Below are 19,031 nucleotides of genomic sequence, written 5' to 3'. Positions count from 1 at the left end.
TTAGTTACAACAAGAGAGGGAGTGTAATAAATACATACATATGTACCTCTCGCAATCTATACAAAATAATTAAAAAAACAGCTGCTGTTGTAAAGTTGCAATCAAAATTTCGCACTGATCTTTATCAATTGTTAACAATTAAAATGTCGTTGCTGTTGTTATATTAATGGGATTTTGTTTTAATTTGATTTTTATAGATGTTGTAGTTGTTGTTTTAGTGAAAAATATTTTTTATTTATTTAATACTTAGTATGAAAAAAGAATAAAAGTGACTTTTTGTGTTTGTATGTATATATGAGCTGTAGTAGACAAATAACCGGAAGTGATGATCTTATTTTTATGTACCGAACTCGCGTTTAAATAATAAATTAAATGAAAATTTAACAAAATTTTAATTACTAAAAAACTTAATTATTATTAATTTTTAAAATAAAAATTTATTAAAAAAATGCACTTGCTTTAGTTTTTGCTAGCAACAATTCTATTATGTAATTATTAAAATATAAACTAGAAAAATAACATAAAAAACTTAAAATCCTTTTAAATTAAAACACTTTTCTTTAATTATTTATTCTATAATTTTCCACTTTTTGCCTTATATTCTTTTAAATTTTTCTTTTAATTTAATTTTATTACTTTTATACATTATATTCATTATTTTTCTTATTTTGTTTTATAAAATTTTCTCTTCCACTTGACGTCTTATATCGTTTGAACACCGGAACTTAATAACTGTTTTTTTGTTTCAACTTATTTTTAGTTTTCAATAGTTTAATTTATTTACAATTTTGTGTTTTTTGTTTGTGCGTTTAAAACTATCAGCTGTTTGTTTTAATTAAAACTATAACACAACTTTAGAGACATTAACTAAGTTAGAAATTGAAAAAAAAAAATACAACAAATACTGGCTGTCACTGGTTTTTAATGTTTGAAATTAAACAGCTTTTTGTCTTAGCATTATTTCAATATAGTTGGCTACACTAACATATAAAAGTTACTACTGTTAACTATAACAGTTGCTGCTAATGTTCAAAAGCTTTTCTGTTGTGCATTTGTTTATTTTAATAATTTTTAAGTCCTGCAATTTACATGATAACGCGCTTAAGTTGAACAGGTTTTTAGGAGGTTGGCAACAGCCCGGCTAGCTCAGTCGGTAGAGCATGAGACTCTTAATCTCAGGGTCGTGGGTTCGAGCCCCACGTTGGGCGCAGTCAAATTTTTTGTCAATATATTATTTTAATCTGATTTTAAGCTGTATTATTATGCGTTTGTACTGATATTTGTAATACCCAAAAACATTGGTCCTACATCTTAAAATATAACAATCGGTTCAGAATCACTTTCTGTACCGCAATTCAGTAACTTTTTAACTACAAAATTTTGTCGTTAAATAGTAAAAATTCGTAAGTTAACGACAAATGTCGTTATGTGGTATTCTGAATTTTATTTCACCGATTTTTTTCTTTAAACATAATCATAATCTCATATTTTCCCGATCTTTGTCGTTAAAATATTCTAAGGTCGTTAAAGAGTTACAGAATTGAAAATTCGTTAATGCAACCGATATTTGACGTTACTTTACGATATAGGTAGTTAAAATTAAAAAATTACAGAATTGCGGTACTGTGTGCTCATGTAAACCTTATGTGCATAATTTGATACACTTCTCTTGACCCAAGGACAAAGTTTGTTGAAAATGGTTGAAATCAGTCCATTATTTCACCTGCCCCCCATACAACCGTACCCCCGGAATGGGTCTTTTGAGCTCATAATTATGCATATTAAATGTTCTAGTAAAACTACACAAACCAGCAAGACTTAGTTTTATTTAAGCCTAAATGATACTGCCGATCTTCGTAATAATTGGGCTTCATTTGACCCATTGTCCCCATACAAAGTAATCTTCAGAAAATTACTTAAAATTCAATAATTTATTTATAAACACTGATAATAATTGGGCTTCATTTGACCCATTGTCCCCATACAAAGTAATCTTCAGAAAATTACTTAAAATTCAATAATTTATTTATAAACACTGATATCCCAGCAAAAACTGGGTAATAGCTTTCAATTGTAATTACTTACCTAACAACATACTTTTCAGTGACTACTACATATCGCCTGGATTACATAGAAGTGGTCTAATAAGGTCTTACTAATACTTTCTAATTCATTAGGTATCTTGCCAGTAAAGATATAGAAGCTGTATACGTTTTTTCATGCGATTTACAATGACTACTTTTTCTAATTACTTGTAATCGTTTGTGGTAAGTACTTGACTCCAATGACATCACCGTGTTAAAATAATGACTTAAAATGCTATTGTGTAAGTAAATTTTAGCATTTTAACCCCTTACATGGTAATGAAAGTTTTTACTGGGATCATATAAACGATAAAATTCTCTATAAATAATTTTAATGTAAATCGAAATCACTTTATCAAAATTTAGAAGGATAGGACCATATTAACCTTACCCCCATATGTATGAATATAAAGCGTTAAAAGGACAAGAATTAAATGATCTAAAATATTCTAAGAAAATAAGAGCTTCATCTTTTAGTCATTAATTTGGAGGATTGTATCTACATATAACAAACTGATTCACTGCCGTCGAAAATCACTAAGGTCGTCTTTGAGCGCATATGACAAACTCGGGTCGCTCCGGATCGAAGATCATGGGAACGAAGCTGTACAATAGTTATTCGCAGCAATATGAAATGAGAATGTAATCATTGAAATGTCTTATACAAAAAACTTAGCTGCGCCCAACGTGGGGCTCGAACCCACGACCCTGAGATTAAGAGTCTCATGCTCTACCGACTGAGCTAGCCGGGCTGTTGGAACTAGGTCACAATAACCTACACAGAAATTTGTAGGTTGAATGAAAATAACTAAAAAATTCTATAAAATATTCAATTACTGACAAGATCAGTTGCCTTGAACAAATCCTTATAAGGATTTTCTAATTGTGGAAAGTCTATTCAAGAATTATATACATTTTAAATAAAATGTATATTTTCTTTTGGGAAAATATTCGATTGCGCCCAACGTGGGGCTCGAACCCACGACCCTGAGATTAAGAGTCTCATGCTCTACCGACTGAGCTAGCCGGGCTGTTGAAATATAGGTCACAATAGTTTTCACAGAAATATAAGCTATGGATCTATCTTATTAAGCAGTTATGTATATAAGAAACTCAATTACTAGCAGGATCATTAGTAATTAACAATTGACTTTGTTAATTACAAACTGCTTAAGAGATTTTCCATATATGAAATTATTATTCGAGAATTGTAAAAATTATATATATATTAATTAATTTTCATTTTCTTTGTGGGAAAATATTAAATTGCGCCCAACGTGGGGCTCGAACCCACGACCCTGAGATTAAGAGTCTCATGCTCTACCGACTGAGCTAGCCGGGCTGTTGGAACTTGGTCATCACAATTTACATACAAATTCGGCACTTTATTAATGAAATTTGGCAATGCCGCAGAATCAGCAATTAATTAAACATGAATTTAAAGAAAAATGTTGTCCATAAGTATTAAGATCATTTATTCTATTCATGAACTTGCAAAACAATTAATTGACTTAATGCCAAATTTAATTAACTTTAAATTAATGTGTTAAATAATACAGATTATAAAAAATTACCTTGCGCCCAACGTGGGGCTCGAACCCACGACCCTGAGATTAAGAGTCTCATGCTCTACCGACTGAGCTAGCCGGGCTGTTAGAATTAGGTCACTGCCACACAAACTGAAATTTGGCAATAGTGCAAGATCACTTAAAAACTTAATCAATTAAATTTCGGTTGGAAAACGTTTTAAACTTGTATGAATGTATACATATTTAGATTAATTGGCCTTAACGGATTCATTAAGATACAATTAATTAAACAACTTAATTAGTAATTTCATTCTTGTATAAGTTGTAATTGATCTTGAAATTAATTAATTGTTAATTTTTTCCATTAACATTTAATTTTCAAGGAAAATATTTGTCTGCGCCCAACGTGGGGCTCGAACCCACGACCCTGAGATTAAGAGTCTCATGCTCTACCGACTGAGCTAGCCGGGCTGTTAAGCACACTATGTTCAATTACTGTTATGTACCCAGTAAATGAAATTTGGCAATAGCGCATGATCGCGCTTGTAACATAAATTACAATGTATGTATTTATTTAAAGATCCATAGAAAATATGCTCAAGATCTTATGTGTTACCTGCGCTAAGTAATTGTAAATATTTTAGGAATTATAAAAATTATTTTTGGATTTTAACTTTTTTTAACGATTCTATAAATAAAGTCGCATAATCGGTATAAACTTTTTGACTTTTCAATTATTCTGTAATTACATGTATGTATTTGTTTTGTCATCAAAAAAAAGTATTTCTGCGCCCAACGTGGGGCTCGAACCCACGACCCTGAGATTAAGAGTCTCATGCTCTACCGACTGAGCTAGCCGGGCATATCTACAGGATTGACTAAATATTTTAATAAAGTTTTTATGACAAGCAGGTGAAATTTGGCAATGATGTAGGCAAGATCATAGAATTTTTCTGCATGATTTTAATACATGATTTGAAGCTCAAGTAGAAATCGTATTCTAATATTATTATAAGAAACATAATTTCATCAGCTTTGGTCCATACTTGGACCTACTGCCCATATAACCTTATTAGAATACTTCTATGTAATCCAGGCGATATTTAGTAGGTTCAAAGTGAACATAGGGCATTCACAAGCTCTCTACATCTAACTCTATTCTTGGCCAATGTTTTTGTGTGGTTCCAGGGTATTTGGGCTGCTTCTATTTCTCGTATAGTACAGCGTATCCAGGTGTTTCTTGGCCGGCCTCTTCTACGCTGCCCCTGGGGGTTCCAGTATACGACAGATCTAGCTATATCATTATGTGGGCGTCGTAAGATGTGACTTAACCAGATCCATTTTTCTTCAGGCGTTCCAGCTTGGCTTTTATGTACACAACGCTGTGCAGAAAAAAGAAAATGTCGCCAAGGAAATCGTTGAAGCTTCAACGAATGCCCACAAGCTGCCTAATTATTTGTTGTTTCTAAAGCGGAATCCAGGAAGAGGGTGGGCGATAGGATACAACCTTGTTTCACACCTTTGTGGGTCCCAAAGGGAAGGCTTTCTCTTCCGTTAAAGCGAACTGTAATTTCAGCATCCAAATTTCGTTTGTATACATACCTTTGTCTATAAGAGCAGTCTACATAGCGTCCCGAGAGACAGACAATTATAATTTGTGACTCTATCTAATATTATGGATAGATAGGCTTATAAATAGCAAAAGTTTTAAGATTTTAAAATATCACTGAAATGGAAAAATAATAGTACCTTAACTCAAAAACCAGTAATGATATGCAAAAATTGTCTTCAACTAAAATTTACCTAATTGTCTATAGAAATATAGAAGCAACTGAAATCGTAGAAATCAAGATTAGTTAGATATTTGCTAAAATGTGATTTTGTAACCTTTGACCCCGAATATTTTGCTTAGAGTATAAGAGATCAATGGACCCTTAATTGTTACATCAAGATAAAGTCCTGTATTTTATTTAGCTGTATGTCCCCAGTTTATTAATTTCCCTAGGCTGCTTAAACAACTTTAAAATTTCCATTTCCGTTAATACACTCAAATTACAGCACTGTGTTTTTTCCCCATACATTTTCGCCTCAATGTTGGCAGCACTGATTTACTATTGAACTCACCACACCTCCACCATTCTCTACTAAAAATAACTGTCAAACGCACAAACAAAAATTAAGTAACTGACAGCAGCTAAATTAGTGTTTTTTAGAGAGGACAGAGAAGGAAAAAAACATCCAAACGACAGACACAGTGTATAGAAAAACAAGAACAGTGAAAGACGGCAACGATACAGACAAAAAGAAAAAAATAAAGATTTTATTATTGTATACATTTATTTTTTATTTTCTTATAAAAAAAAAATAATAATTAATCTAAACTTAAATTACACCACCAATAACAACCCCAACCAGACAACAATTACAAAAATATAAAAAGTTAATAAAAAAAAACGGGAAATTTATTCCCTCCTCAAACAAAAAAAAAAGCGAAAGTGTTTAGTTAAACTAACAAATTAAATAAATCGTAAAAATTTATATAAAATTTTTACACACAAAAAATAGCAAACTAACAAAAAAAGAAGAAGACTGACAAAAAGAGAAGTTAAAAAAAAATTATAACAAAATGTGTGGAGGTTTTACATGTTCGAAAAATGCATTAATTGCTTTAAATATTTTATATGTGGTAAGTGCAAACAAAACTTAAATTAAATTTAATAAATACAACAACTACAGCAACAACAATACTTTCAAATTTGTTATACACAACAACTATAATAACAAAGCAAATGGCTCAAAGTACACACACTTCTTTTCATTACTTAGTACGTTTTTAGTTATTGTTTGAAAATTTCTTATTGGAAAAAAAAAATCGTTTCATACAACTAAAAAGAAAAACACAGTGGCGTATTGATCTCCTGCTAAGTAATTGAAATATTTCAATGCAAATATTGTGTTAACACCTTTTACTTAGAAAAAAAGTAACAATATTGTAAAACTTGTGCAATATTTTTTCTATTTTCACAAGGTTTTCTTTTCACGTCTTTTGTATTGGTAAAATAAATATCGATTTATTTCACCCCTTCTTTATTTTATGAGTTTATTTATGCTCTGTTATTTGTTTTATTTTCTTTCTGTTGTCTTGTTTGATTTTTATCTTGTTTTTTTTTTTATAAAAACAAGTAAAAGCAATCTCGTTATAAAGATTCTTCTTTGTTCTTTAAAAAAAAAAAAATCTTGCTGCAGCTGTTGTTGTTGCAAGTTTTTTACTTCTTTTATTTTTGATTTAGTTTAGGATTATTATCAATGGTTCAATGTTTTTGTCTGTTTTTTTTATCAGCACAAACATGGCGGGTATATTGATTTTGTTAAACCGTTTGTAACTTATATTGGATACTTTGTTGTTTACCAGCCAGTTTTTAGTGTTATCGGTTCATATGTCATCAGTCTGTTGAAGTAATAGCATTATCTAGGAACGAATTGGATTTGAACAAAACAATTCGAAACTTTCCTAATAGTGAAATCAAAGTCCTTTGAATTTCTTACTTAACTTTAGCAACTATCATATAATTACAGTAAAGCTTAATCCGAATCTGGCCTCAGAATTTCTCTACCACATTAGGTTTTCAAGATATTGTATCCAAAAGATGGAAAAACCCCGTTTTAAGATATGTGAGGCGTTATAACTACGTGAAGGCATCTTTATTTAGAAAATCATTTAAACTAAATATCTAAATATTTATCGACACTAAGGTTAAACGATGAATCCAAATCTGGCCTCAGAATTTATCTGTCACATTAGTATTTACAAGATATCGCATCCTAAATATGGAAAAACCATATTTGAGACGCTATAACAGCGTGAAGACATATTTATTTTTCCGAAGGAACCTAAAGTTAAACGATGAATAGGATTTCCAGATATCATATCCTAAAGATCGAAAAACACCCGTTTTAACCACATTTGTGACATTACAACAGCGTGAAGACATCTTTATTAAGAAAATCTTTGAAACTAAGTATCTAAGTTTCCGAAGGCTTGACATTTATAAAGGAATGGACATTTATAACTGGAGTGCTTTTGTTTGCTGAAGATTTCTGGACCGAAATCGATTTTATTACAATATATTTATTGTTAATTCTCTGATTTATAGACTAGCAAATTCCTATATCATTGAATAAATCTCAATCTCCATCACATTATTTTTTCGAGATATAAAGCCCTAAAAAAGAGACGTAATAATATCGCCAAAACTTCTTTATTTATAAAATCTGATATGTCATCTGAAATTTTAATCTTTCGACTTTAAAATATCATGTTCCTTCTCCGAGATATCTTAATGATTTTAAAATAAGTAACTTTGGCCTCTCCATTAAGAGATTATTATTAGATCTTATTTAAGAGGACCCCCGGAGCATGTTACCTTGGTAAAATCTCTCTGCAATTTCCGGGGAGAAGAGGTGCTACCAATATATCTAGTCTGCCGGGACAATAAACTGATGATGATCAAATGCATCTATGGTCTCTCTATGAAATAATTTGACATGGACTTTGTCCTGGCTGGTCAGTTGGTTGAGGTTACTTCGAATCCGCGTAGTGGCTGTGTTTTAATACCCAAATTCTGCGGGGAGACAATGTCACTGGGTGATGTGACAGAGCAACTTATGTTGGATTTCTATGTATCTCTTACTCTTCGGGTAGTAGGGCTCCAGTATAGGTTCTGGAATTGTTAGGTTGACATTCGGTAGTAGCCTGTCATTTCGTAGATTGTTCTTTATGATCTGGGAATAGAACTGGTGTGAATTGGTGAAATTTCGGGAAAGTCTTCTTACTCGACGAGAGACTAGTACTGATTTAGTATAGCTTTTACTTCAGGGAAGTTCTTGGTGCTGCCATCTCAACAGGATGCATATTGTTACATGCTATGCGACTACTGGTTGAGGTCCACCACTCAACCTGTCGGGGCAATTATTGGGTTCGTTTGACTTAATTTCTCACATTATCTCGACATATAGAGAGATTCTGATCTATTGGCTGGGTATTTCGGTCTCTAGGCGTCAACTGAGGGACGTGAAATCTGCCTGAGCGGATCACTAGAGGATGCAGACGCTACGGCGGTCCATCTTGGTATTACATCGAGATTATGGATTCACCGTCGGGTTTCGCAGAACCCTCTTAAAGAGTTGATAGTATTTGAAGATTGAAGGTCAACAAAAAGATTAAAATAGTAGAAGATATAACGGTATCCTATACATAATATATTATATTGAGCATTGTTGGTTGTTCTAAAACGGCGATTTCCTTGACTGCTCTTAAAAGTGCTGAATAGGTTTCTGCGTCTCACTTCAACCAATTATCTTTGAGCATTGAATTCAGAATTTACCAGCTTAGCAGATCTCCGAGTTGGAGATCATGATCGCTATAGTAATGAAGATCTCCTAGCTGGAGATCATGATCGTTGCAGTAATGACATATGAATTGATTATGGAATATTCCACACTTAGCTGAATTCGCTAAAGATTACGGTTTCGGACGTCGAAACAGACTTCACATAGAGAACCGAGGCTGTGATATAGGGAATGAATAGTTTTTAAGACGCTTAAGTTCTTGTTAAGAAATGTATAGTAGCTTTATGTTTCGAACGCTAGAAAAATTAAAAGGAAATTACGCTAGTGCTAGTCCTTTTGGCGCAGACTTCGTTGCTAGTTCTAACATAAACTGATACTGTGGATTTCAAGAAACCGGCAATTTGTTACTCCTAAGCTAGTGCACGGCATCGAAAAATCGCTGCAAACAAATCTAATATACTCTCTTGTTCTCCTTTTAATTATTATTTTTTTTTATTTCTTAATTTTTGCAAAATATTTTCACATTACAAGCCTATTTCATTCATATTGTTGCTGCTATTGTTGTATTTGATAGATATTTAACAAAAGCCAATACTTTGTTGTAAATATTATCGCTGTTGTTTTATGAATTTCTTAAAAAAAAAATATATTTGTTCATGTTTTACAGCTGGTTGGTTTCCTGTTAATTGGCGTTGGCGTTTATGCTCGTGCTGCTTCAATTGTTACAAATCTTCCTATTGTTGGCGGTATATTGGCATGTGGTATAATTTTAATATTAATTTCCATACTGGGCCTGGTTGGTGCCGTTAAACATCATCAAGTTATGCTGTTTTTCGTATCCTTTTTTAACAAAATCAAAAATAAGAAAGAAAAAAATATTGAGATTAAAAAAAATGGGACCAATGATAAACGGCCACTGTGACTTTTGATAAAGGACATTTATAATTAACGAAATTAATTCCTCGGGAATCTTATATAGTATATACGAATCTCTCTATTTGGTAGTTACAACTGGGGGTTACCTCATTTTCGTCAAATATTTAATAGGTGTGAACGTTACTTAACTAAATTCTCGATGAAAGAGAACTAGTCCTCTAATTTGTTTACTTTTCAAAACTCTAGACACAAGAGAGGTCCTATTATTTTCTTCAAATATTTGTTAGGAGTGAAGTTCTAACTAAATTCTCGATACAAGAGAATTGACTAGGAACTAGTTCTTTAATGTTCTCTTTCCAATATTTTCTCCTCATAACCTCGTACCTCCCTATATTGCACTCAAATCCATGACATTGCGGTAATTATAAAAATATAAATCCATTAACAACAAGTAAGAAATTATAGTCGGGCGAGGCCGACCATATAATACCCTACACCTTTGACAAAAATATAATGTGATTTAGTTGCCATAATAAAGCATTTAAGTTGAATTGTACCTTGCCTTAGATATACATACTTAAGCCGTTTATTGTTGAATAAAATTGTGGGCATTTAAGATGGGGGCTTTTCATAGGGGCTAGGGTCATATGAGAACCTATTATTATGGAATTCGTGAGGGTCATCAAGTCTTGTATACAACTTGGTTTTTGCAGCTTTTTGTCGAGATATGAGTATATTAAACATAATTATGAACTTAAAAGCCCTTTTCGGCGGGTTCAGTTGTATGGGGGCTAGGTGAAATAATGGACCGATGTAAACCATTTTCAACAGGCTTCGTCTACGGTACCATAAAAGATCATGTGCCAAATTTCATTGAATTATCTCCAAAATTGCGACCTGTAGTTTGACTGCAAGCCCTATTGGGGGGTTCAGTTGTATGGGGGCTAGGTGAAATAATGGACCGATGTTAACCATTTTCAATAGGCTTCGTCTACGATACCATAAAAGATCATGTGCCAAATTTCATTGAATTATCTCCAAAATTGCGACCTGTAGTTTGATTACAAGGATTACAAGCCCTATTGGGGGGTTCAGTTGTATGGGGGCTAGGTGAAATAATGGACCGATCTTAACCATTTTCAATACGCTTCGTCCCTGCGACAATAGAAGATCATGTACCAAATTTCATTTATCTTCAAAATTGCGACCTGTAGTTTGATTACAAGGTTTACATGGACGGACGGACGGACGGACAGACGGACATAGCTAAATCGACTCAGAAAATGATTCTGAGCCGATTGGTATACTTTAAGGTGGGTATAGGACCAATATTATTGTGTGTTACAAACATCAGCACAAACCCAATATACCCTCGCACTAAAGTGGTGTAGGGTATAACAACTACAACAGATTTTACAAACAAATTCTTTGTAATTTCGTCATTTATTTAGTCATTCATTTATTCTCTGCAATTTTTTTTCTCTCTCTAAACAACCATTTAAATTCACAAATCTTTTCAATGTTTGTAAACATTTTAATTATAAATAAAATTTTATTAAAAATACAATTTAAATTGCAAATCGTCCAACGAATGAGAGAACAAGCACATTATAACGGTAAATTTAATTAAGCCGGAGATAATTATTGTGTCAATACAATTATCTGAAAAGTAAAATGAAACAAATTTATAAAACATTGAGTAAGAGTCATAGACTTAAACGATAGTTGTTGGTTGGTGTATGAACGACTAATCCAACACTTAACATATAGGTTAGTTTAACTCCCCTTTTACGGCCCTACGACAGCAACAAACCATTAGTTTATTATGATGTCGATTTTTTAAATAATCAGACTGACAGTTAAGCAGACACACAGACTAAATGATAAACGTGCTGGTTGGCAAGCAGGGGGATTTATATATATAAATATAGTACGGTATATATATATTTTTTATGAAACGTAAACGACAAACAAGGTTATCAAATTTACTATGAACCCCATGACGTTACTTCAAGTCAGAGCGGCAACAACAAGACAATGACACAATAAAGAATTGAAAGACAAAGTAAAAAAAGAAACGTAAACAGAAAAATATAGTATAAATATGCAATACAACATACAAATCACAGAATTATTTAAAATAATAACAAGAACGTACTTAAAACTGCCTGTTAAATTTTAAATTAAGAACGTATTAATTAAAACCTATTTCCTTAAAGATAATTTAAATGTAATATTTTCAACAATGGTTTTCTTTAACTTATTTTCATCTATATATGTATGTATATATATAGTACATGATCATTTTGTTTTTACTCTTCCTGATACAATTCTCCATTGCCAGCTCTTGTTTGGCTGTTAACTCCGAACAGCAACAAGAATTTGCTGAAGAAGGATGGAATCGTGTACCCGACTCTATGCGCAAACAGGTTCAAGACACTTTCCTTTGCTGTGGCTTCAATTCGACTAGCACTACGACCTCGGCCGATATCTCATGTGATGCTATTAATAAACAATGTTGCGGCTCATCGTATGATGTTAATTGTCAGTGTTCACCCTGTTTGCCTAAGTTAGAGGATAAAATCAATTATGCCTTTAAATTGTGCGGTGGTTTGGGTATATTCTTTAGTTTTACAGAGGTAAGTGTGGGGGAGGGGTATTAATGGGGTTTCTTGGAATATGTTGAGATTATTATAAAGTATTAAGAAGTTTTTCTTAAGACGGTTTTAAAATACTAAAAATTATATTATTACTAAACAAATGAGAATGTTATATTCGGCTGTGCCGAATCTCAAATACCCATCATTAAACCCTGTACCGCAAAAGGAATCCTCCCCTGTAAACATCAGGGTGATATTACTCATCAAATTAACTGAAGAGGGCCTTATATGAGAGATAGGGTTAATTATTGACCGTTTTTCATACATTTTTTTAGACCGATTTTGGTTCATATAGTATATCTTTACATCGAATATCACTTCCCGACACTTTCCGCATGAAATTCGTTCCTATAAACGTTTCTTATATAAAATTTCATATCTGTTCAGGTATTTTTAAGTCGGCAATGATTGTTAAAGTAATTTTCTTATGGACCGATCCTCAATAAATTTAGTAGAGAGATTTTAACTCGTATAAAATATATGTGTGTCGCATTTCATCGCTTTTCTGGTATTTTTAAGCCAGTAAAGAGCTTTAAAGTCATTTTCTGAAGAGGAGCTTATATGGGGGTCAATTATATGTAGATTCTCATAAAAGTCAGTAGAGAGGTTCTGGCTCGTAAGAAACTTAATTATGTCGAATTTCATCTCTATACTCGTACTTTTAAGGCAGTTACGAGCATTAATTTAATTACCTAAAGAGCGTTCTTTAGGGGGTAAATTCAATTATGGACCTATCCACATAAAATTTGGTTAAGAGATTTTGTTTCGCAAGGACCTTACTTGGGTCGAATTTCTTCGCTTTACTCATATTTTTAAGCCAATAATGAGCGTTAAAGTTATTTGGACCGGTCCACATAAAACTTGATAAAGAGATTTTGATTATGTGAGTCGAACTTCATCGCTATATTCGTATTTTTAAGCCAGTAATAAGCGTTATAGTCACTTTATGAATGGGACCTTATACGGGGGGTAGGGTCAATTATGGACCGATCTTCATAAAATTTAGTAGGGAAATTTTGGACCATATGAAACTTATTTATTTGTGGAATTTCATCGCAATACTCATACTTTTAAAACAGATATACCCGTTTTTCGGGAGTCCACTTGTATGGGGGCTATACGAAAACGTGGACCGATAATGCCCATTTTCAGTACCAACAAATCCTCTAGCTCAATCCGTTCGGACTCTATCGAGCTTTCAACAGACAGACGAACAGATATGCCTAGATCGTCTTAGAATTGATTAAGGACCCAGAATATTATATATATTATTTTGTGGATCTATGACAAATATTTCGATGTGTTACAAACGGAATGACAAATTCAATATACCCTCATCATTTTTGGTGGGTACAAAAAGTACTTTATGGTAATGGTTACCCCCATTATTCCAATATCTAGGAACAAAATCTGGCAAAAGCGATCGAAATTTCTAATAAAATATTTTAAATTCTAGGTTTCGATCGCTTTCGAATGAATTTAGCCTCTGGTTATATATCGCAACGATATACATATTTACAGCTTTATAGTGGTTAAACGATAACTTTAGTATAGCTCGAATAACTTTAATAATCGAATGTTGCAATACAATATGTACATTCGTATATATATTCCAGATCCTTATAGTTAGTGGATTTGACTAATCTCTGTCCGTTTGTGAGTCCGTCTGTCTGTCCATTTATCTGTCTGTTTATATATTTGTTCAAATCAATTTTCTGCAGACCCCAGATATCTTGGGGATTCAAATCTTCATTAATTCTTTCAGACACGCTTTCGAGAAGTTTCCTTTTTAAAATCAGTAAAAAAAAGTTAACAGCTGAAAACAATAACAACATATAGCATATGTTTTTGTTGTTTTTATTTTATTATAGACAAGAAATGTCACAGTTAACGACTGAAATCAGGGATGGAAACAATTTATGTATAAAAAAAAATATTTATAAAAATTAACAAATTTTTCAGATATTTAATTTTTTTAAATTAAAAAATTTTGAAAAAAAAAATTAACTTAAGGTGATTCGGCACAGCCGAACATATGCTGCATTCTTACTTGTTAATATTGAAAACACATATATATATAATCATAACCATTATAAGAATCTGATATTAGGGATAATCGTACATTTTGTCATTTAAATCTCATTTTAAAAGAATATTTTGAACTAATTATTTTAATTGTAACAAATGCAATTTTTTTATAATAAACTGTGATTATCCCTAATATTAAAGCTTGCCTGCTAAAATTTACTATAATAACTAACCATTTAATATTTTTAACTCTCTCATTTTCTCTTTCTCTAACAATTGCTTAAAACAACTAATCCTGCAACCAAAACTAATTATTTATAGTTTATTGGTGTTTGGCTAACTGTACGTTATCGTAACCAAAAAGATCCTCGTGGTTTACCCAGTGCATTTCTTTAAATTTATCTAGATACTTGTAACAGTATACAAAAATAAACAAAAAATAACAACAAACATTCTAATCTTAAAAAGCAAACTCTTCTAGTCAGTCCATGAAATGACACATTTCTCTTTAAAATTTCCAAAAAAAATCTCCAAACAGATTCTCATTTTAACTAAACACACTTTCACACACAGACATACAATAATTAGTATTTTAGGGGTATTTTACAAAAAATATTTAAAAATAAAAATAAATTATAATTAAATAAACAAAAATATGTTTATTAAACAAATATTTATTATACATTACATTACATACATATACGTGAAAATATAATTAATATTTATTCATAAAATTATCATTAATCAATCATCATACATTATATACAAAATGAAAACATGCATTCTAATACTTAATTATATACGTATAAATTATTATACCATACATAATAATCATTAATTACATTATTCATACTTAATTTATAAACAATATATTATTATAATTATAAACAAATTAAAAACAATACAATTTATTACGAATAATTTTAGTTTTTAAGTCAAAATATTTATTACTTCATATTTAAAAACTTGTATCTCTACTCAAGAGTATAAACACAATTGCAGCGTTGCGTTTTAAATTGAAGAATTCCTTTCACAGCGTCATTCCCCTTGACGCCTTTAACCAATTGCGTTTATGCTCTCGTACAGCCTTCGTTTTTTTTTTTTCAAGTAAACAATTATTTTATAAGAACTTATTTACTAATCCACCAAGTTTTTTTCTGGCCATAGCGTTAAATACACCAGGGTTTCATTAAATTCTTTTAAAATATTAAATACATCATTATAAATCATCTGAATTAATCTAATTAACAACTTTTTATAAATGTTTTTGGAAGTAATTTTGCATACTTTTTCACACTATCTAACTTTAATCTTGAGAACCATCAATAATTGGGTGAGCAAATATATACATGTTTAAAAAAATAATCTTTATTTATTTGATTATTTAATAATTTTACTTTGATTTATCGTTTATTTGTTTTGTTATATTTTTTATTTATTTTTTTTATATTTCATTTTTGATTTTCTCACGGCAGAAATTTAAAGTAATTAATTCGATTTATAACTTTAATTTAGAGATAAAAAATAAATGACTTAAAATCTATAGAACAGACTATAGACTAGACTACAGACCAGAATATATACTATAATATAGAATACACTAAAGACTGGGCTATAAACTAGACTGTAAAATAGGTTATAGACTAGACTATAGACTAGACTATAGAGTAAACTATAGACCATACTATAGACTAGACATTATAGTCGACGATCTATAATACTGTAGACTAGAATATAGACTAGACTGTAGAGATAAGAAAAAATTACTTGAAATCTATAGAACAGACTATAGACCAGAATATAGGCTACGCTATAGACTAGACTATAGACTAGACTATAGACTAGACTATAGACTAGACTATAGACTAGACTATAGACTAGACTATAGACTAGACTATAGACTAGACTATAGACTATACTATAGACTAGACCATAGACTATAGACTAGACTATAGACTCGACTATAGACTAGATTATAGACTAGACTATAGACTAGACTGTAGACTAGACTATAGACTAGACTAAAGACTAGACTATAGACTAGACTATAGACTAGACTATAGACTAGACTATAGACTAGACTATAGACTAGACTATAGACTAGACTATAGACTAGACTATAGACTAGACTATAGACTACACTATAGACTACACTATAGACTAGACTATAGACTAGACTATAGACTAGACTATAGACTAGACTATAGACTAGACTAGACTAGACTAGAGTATAGACTAGACTATAGACTAGACTGTAGACTAGATTATAGACTAGACTATAGACTAGACTATAGACTAGACTATAGACTAGACAATAGACTAGACTATAGACTAGACTATAGACTAGACTATAGACTAGACTATAGACTAGACTATAGACTAGACTATAGACTAGACTATAGACTAGACTATAGACTAGACTATAGACTAGACTATAGACTAGACTATAGACTAGACTATAGACTAGATTATAGACTACACTATAGACTACACTATAGACTAGACTATAGACTAGACTATAGACTAGACTATAGACTAGACTATTCATTAGACTATACACTATACAATACACTAAACTATACACTATGACTAGACTATGACTAGACTATGACTAGACTATGACTAGACTATGACTAGACTATGACTAGACTATGACTAGACTATGACTAGACTATGACTAGACTATGACTAGACTATGACTAGACTATGACTAGACTATGACTAGACTATGACTAGACTATGACTAGACTATGACTAGACTATGACTAGACTATGACTAGACTATGACTAGACTATGACTAGACTATGACTAGACTATGACTAGACTATGACTAGACTATGACTAGACTATGACTAGACTATGACTAGACTATGACTAGACTATGACTAGACTATGACTAGACTATGACTAGACTATGACTAGACTATGACTAGACTATGACTAGACTATGACTAGACTATGACTAGACTATGACTAGACTATGACTAGACTATGACTAGACTATGACTAGACTATGACTAGACTATGACTAGACTATGACTAGACTATGACTAGACTATGACTAGACTATGACTAGACTATGACTAGACTATGACTAGACTATGACTAGACTATGACTAGACTATGACTAGACTATGACTAGACTATGACTAGACTATGACTAGACTATGACTAGACTATGACTAGACTATGACTAGACTATGACTAGACTATGACTAGACTATGACTAGACTATGACTAGACTATGACTAGACTATGACTAGACTATGACTAGACTATGACTAGACTATGACTAGACTATGACTAGACTATGACTAGACTATGACTAGACTATGACTAGACTATGACTAGACTATGACTAGACTATGACTAGACTATGACTAGACTATGACTAGACTATGACTAGACTATGACTAGACTATGACTAGACTATGACTAGACTATGACTAGACTATGACTAGACTATGACTAGACTATGACTAGACTATGACTAGACTATGACCAAAAATAAAATTTTTACTAAAAATTCGATGTGTTCGATTCGATTTGTAGTAAATTAAATTTTTCATTAAAAATTTAGTTTTCCACTAAAAAAATAGGTTTTTTTTTCACAAAAAATTTGATTATTAAGTAAAAATTCAAATTTTTACTAAAAATATTTCTCATTAAAAAATATCCCATGAAGAACGATTTTCGTTTAAAACCTTACATTTCACGACTATCGTTGAAGTTTTTGTACAATTTTTTAAAATTATATACCTTTGTTATTTATCAAAAAATTTTTATTTTAAATATTAATTTTATTAACTTTATTTATTATATTTTTTCTTTATTTATACTTTTTAAATATTTTTTTTTTTAATTTTGAAATTTTCCAACTTTACTTAAAACTTTCCTTTCACTCTTTTCCAGGTACTTGCTGTCTTTTTAGCCCGTCGTTATCGCAATCAACAAGATCCTCATTATCTGCCTGCTCGTGCTATCTTTCCCCATAATTATTTATACTAAAGAACAAAACCAAAAAAACTAGGCATATTATTAAATTTTGTTTATTGAAATTATCAGGATCCAAGTAGTTTAGTTAAAAGATATAAGTTTTTTTTTTTAAAATTGCAAAACAAAGGTTACTAATTAATTTTTAAATTTTATTTTTTTATTTTTTGTTTTACGTTTTTTTTTTTTTTTGTAATTTTATTTAATAGTCAAAATGGGACGAAGGCTGATTATTGTTTAATAATAAAAGAAAAATCTTTAATAAAAGAAATTACTAAATTATTATTTTAGTTAAGTTTTTTTTTTTAATTTTTTTAACTGCACTATTATTGCAATTTTACAAGAGATTTTAAAATTGCATTGTTTACAATATGATAAATTATGTATAAATATTTGAAAAATTTTAATAAAAAAAGAATATTTTTTTATAATTTTTTTGCTGTTTTAAAAAAGTTTTTAAACTTTTAGTAGCAAAAATAAAAATTCCGTTTTGTGGTAAATTATCAAGGCT

The 19,031-nt window shown here is 31.0% G+C and overlaps 1 protein-coding gene and 7 non-coding genes across 9 annotated transcripts; 2 read left to right on the top strand and 6 right to left on the bottom strand.

Moving 5' to 3' along the window:
- The first annotated feature begins 1,135 nt into the window (after window positions 1-1,135).
- Trnak-cuu lies at window positions 1,136-1,208 on the top strand. The gene has a single exon. It is a non-coding gene; the product is annotated as a tRNA-Lys (tRNA).
- Window positions 1,209-2,763: 1,555 nt separating this feature from the next.
- On the bottom strand, window positions 2,764-2,836 carry Trnak-cuu. The gene has a single exon. It is a non-coding gene; the product is annotated as a tRNA-Lys (tRNA).
- A 206-nt stretch (window positions 2,837-3,042) lies between these two features.
- On the bottom strand, window positions 3,043-3,115 carry Trnak-cuu. The gene has a single exon. It is a non-coding gene; the product is annotated as a tRNA-Lys (tRNA).
- A 238-nt stretch (window positions 3,116-3,353) lies between these two features.
- Trnak-cuu lies at window positions 3,354-3,426 on the bottom strand. The gene has a single exon. It is a non-coding gene; the product is annotated as a tRNA-Lys (tRNA).
- A 236-nt stretch (window positions 3,427-3,662) lies between these two features.
- On the bottom strand, window positions 3,663-3,735 carry Trnak-cuu. Its single transcript has one exon. It is a non-coding gene; the product is annotated as a tRNA-Lys (tRNA).
- A 276-nt stretch (window positions 3,736-4,011) lies between these two features.
- Window positions 4,012-4,084, bottom strand: Trnak-cuu. The gene has a single exon. It is a non-coding gene; the product is annotated as a tRNA-Lys (tRNA).
- Window positions 4,085-4,402: 318 nt separating this feature from the next.
- Window positions 4,403-4,475, bottom strand: Trnak-cuu. Its single transcript has one exon. It is a non-coding gene; the product is annotated as a tRNA-Lys (tRNA).
- A 1,338-nt stretch (window positions 4,476-5,813) lies between these two features.
- On the top strand, window positions 5,814-18,805 carry LOC119603440 (tetraspanin-13). Of its 2 annotated transcripts, XR_005231412.1 has the most exons (5): window positions 5,814-6,299; window positions 9,630-9,797; window positions 12,133-12,477; window positions 14,848-15,859; window positions 18,440-18,805. XR_005231412.1 is itself a non-coding variant. In XM_037955478.1 (4 exons), exons 1-4 carry the CDS (start codon window positions 6,240-6,242, stop codon window positions 18,533-18,535), a joined length of 669 nt encoding a protein of 222 aa, XP_037811406.1. In that variant the 5' UTR covers window positions 5,816-6,239; the 3' UTR covers window positions 18,536-18,805. The 2 variants fall into 2 exon arrangements, 1 of the variants encoding a protein (XP_037811406.1); XM_037955478.1 differs by lacking the exon at window positions 14,848-15,859 and having other exon boundaries at window positions 5,816-6,299.
- Window positions 18,806-19,031: the final 226 nt, after the last annotated feature.

The sequence above is a fragment of the Lucilia sericata genome, unplaced genomic scaffold (assembly GCF_015586225.1).
Source record: "Lucilia sericata isolate MDLA Ls3-8-SP2 unplaced genomic scaffold, ASM1558622v1 Contig000307F_arrow, whole genome shotgun sequence".
Classification (NCBI taxonomy): domain Eukaryota; kingdom Metazoa; phylum Arthropoda; class Insecta; order Diptera; family Calliphoridae; genus Lucilia; species Lucilia sericata.
The sequence above is the reverse complement of the archived record's forward strand: the minus strand, read 5'-3'. Positions and strand labels throughout refer to the sequence as shown.

Coding starts and splice junctions, on each gene's coding strand:
- LOC119603440 (XM_037955478.1), top strand. CDS start 6,240: ATGTGTGGAGGTTTTACATGTTCGAAAAATGCATTAATTGCTTTAAAT. Junction 9,798..12,132: donor ATCAAGTTATGCTGTTTTTC/GTATCCTTTTTT, acceptor GTATATATATAG/TACATGATCATTTTGTTTTT. Junction 12,478..18,439: donor TATTCTTTAGTTTTACAGAG/GTAAGTGTGGGG, acceptor ACTCTTTTCCAG/GTACTTGCTGTCTTTTTAGC.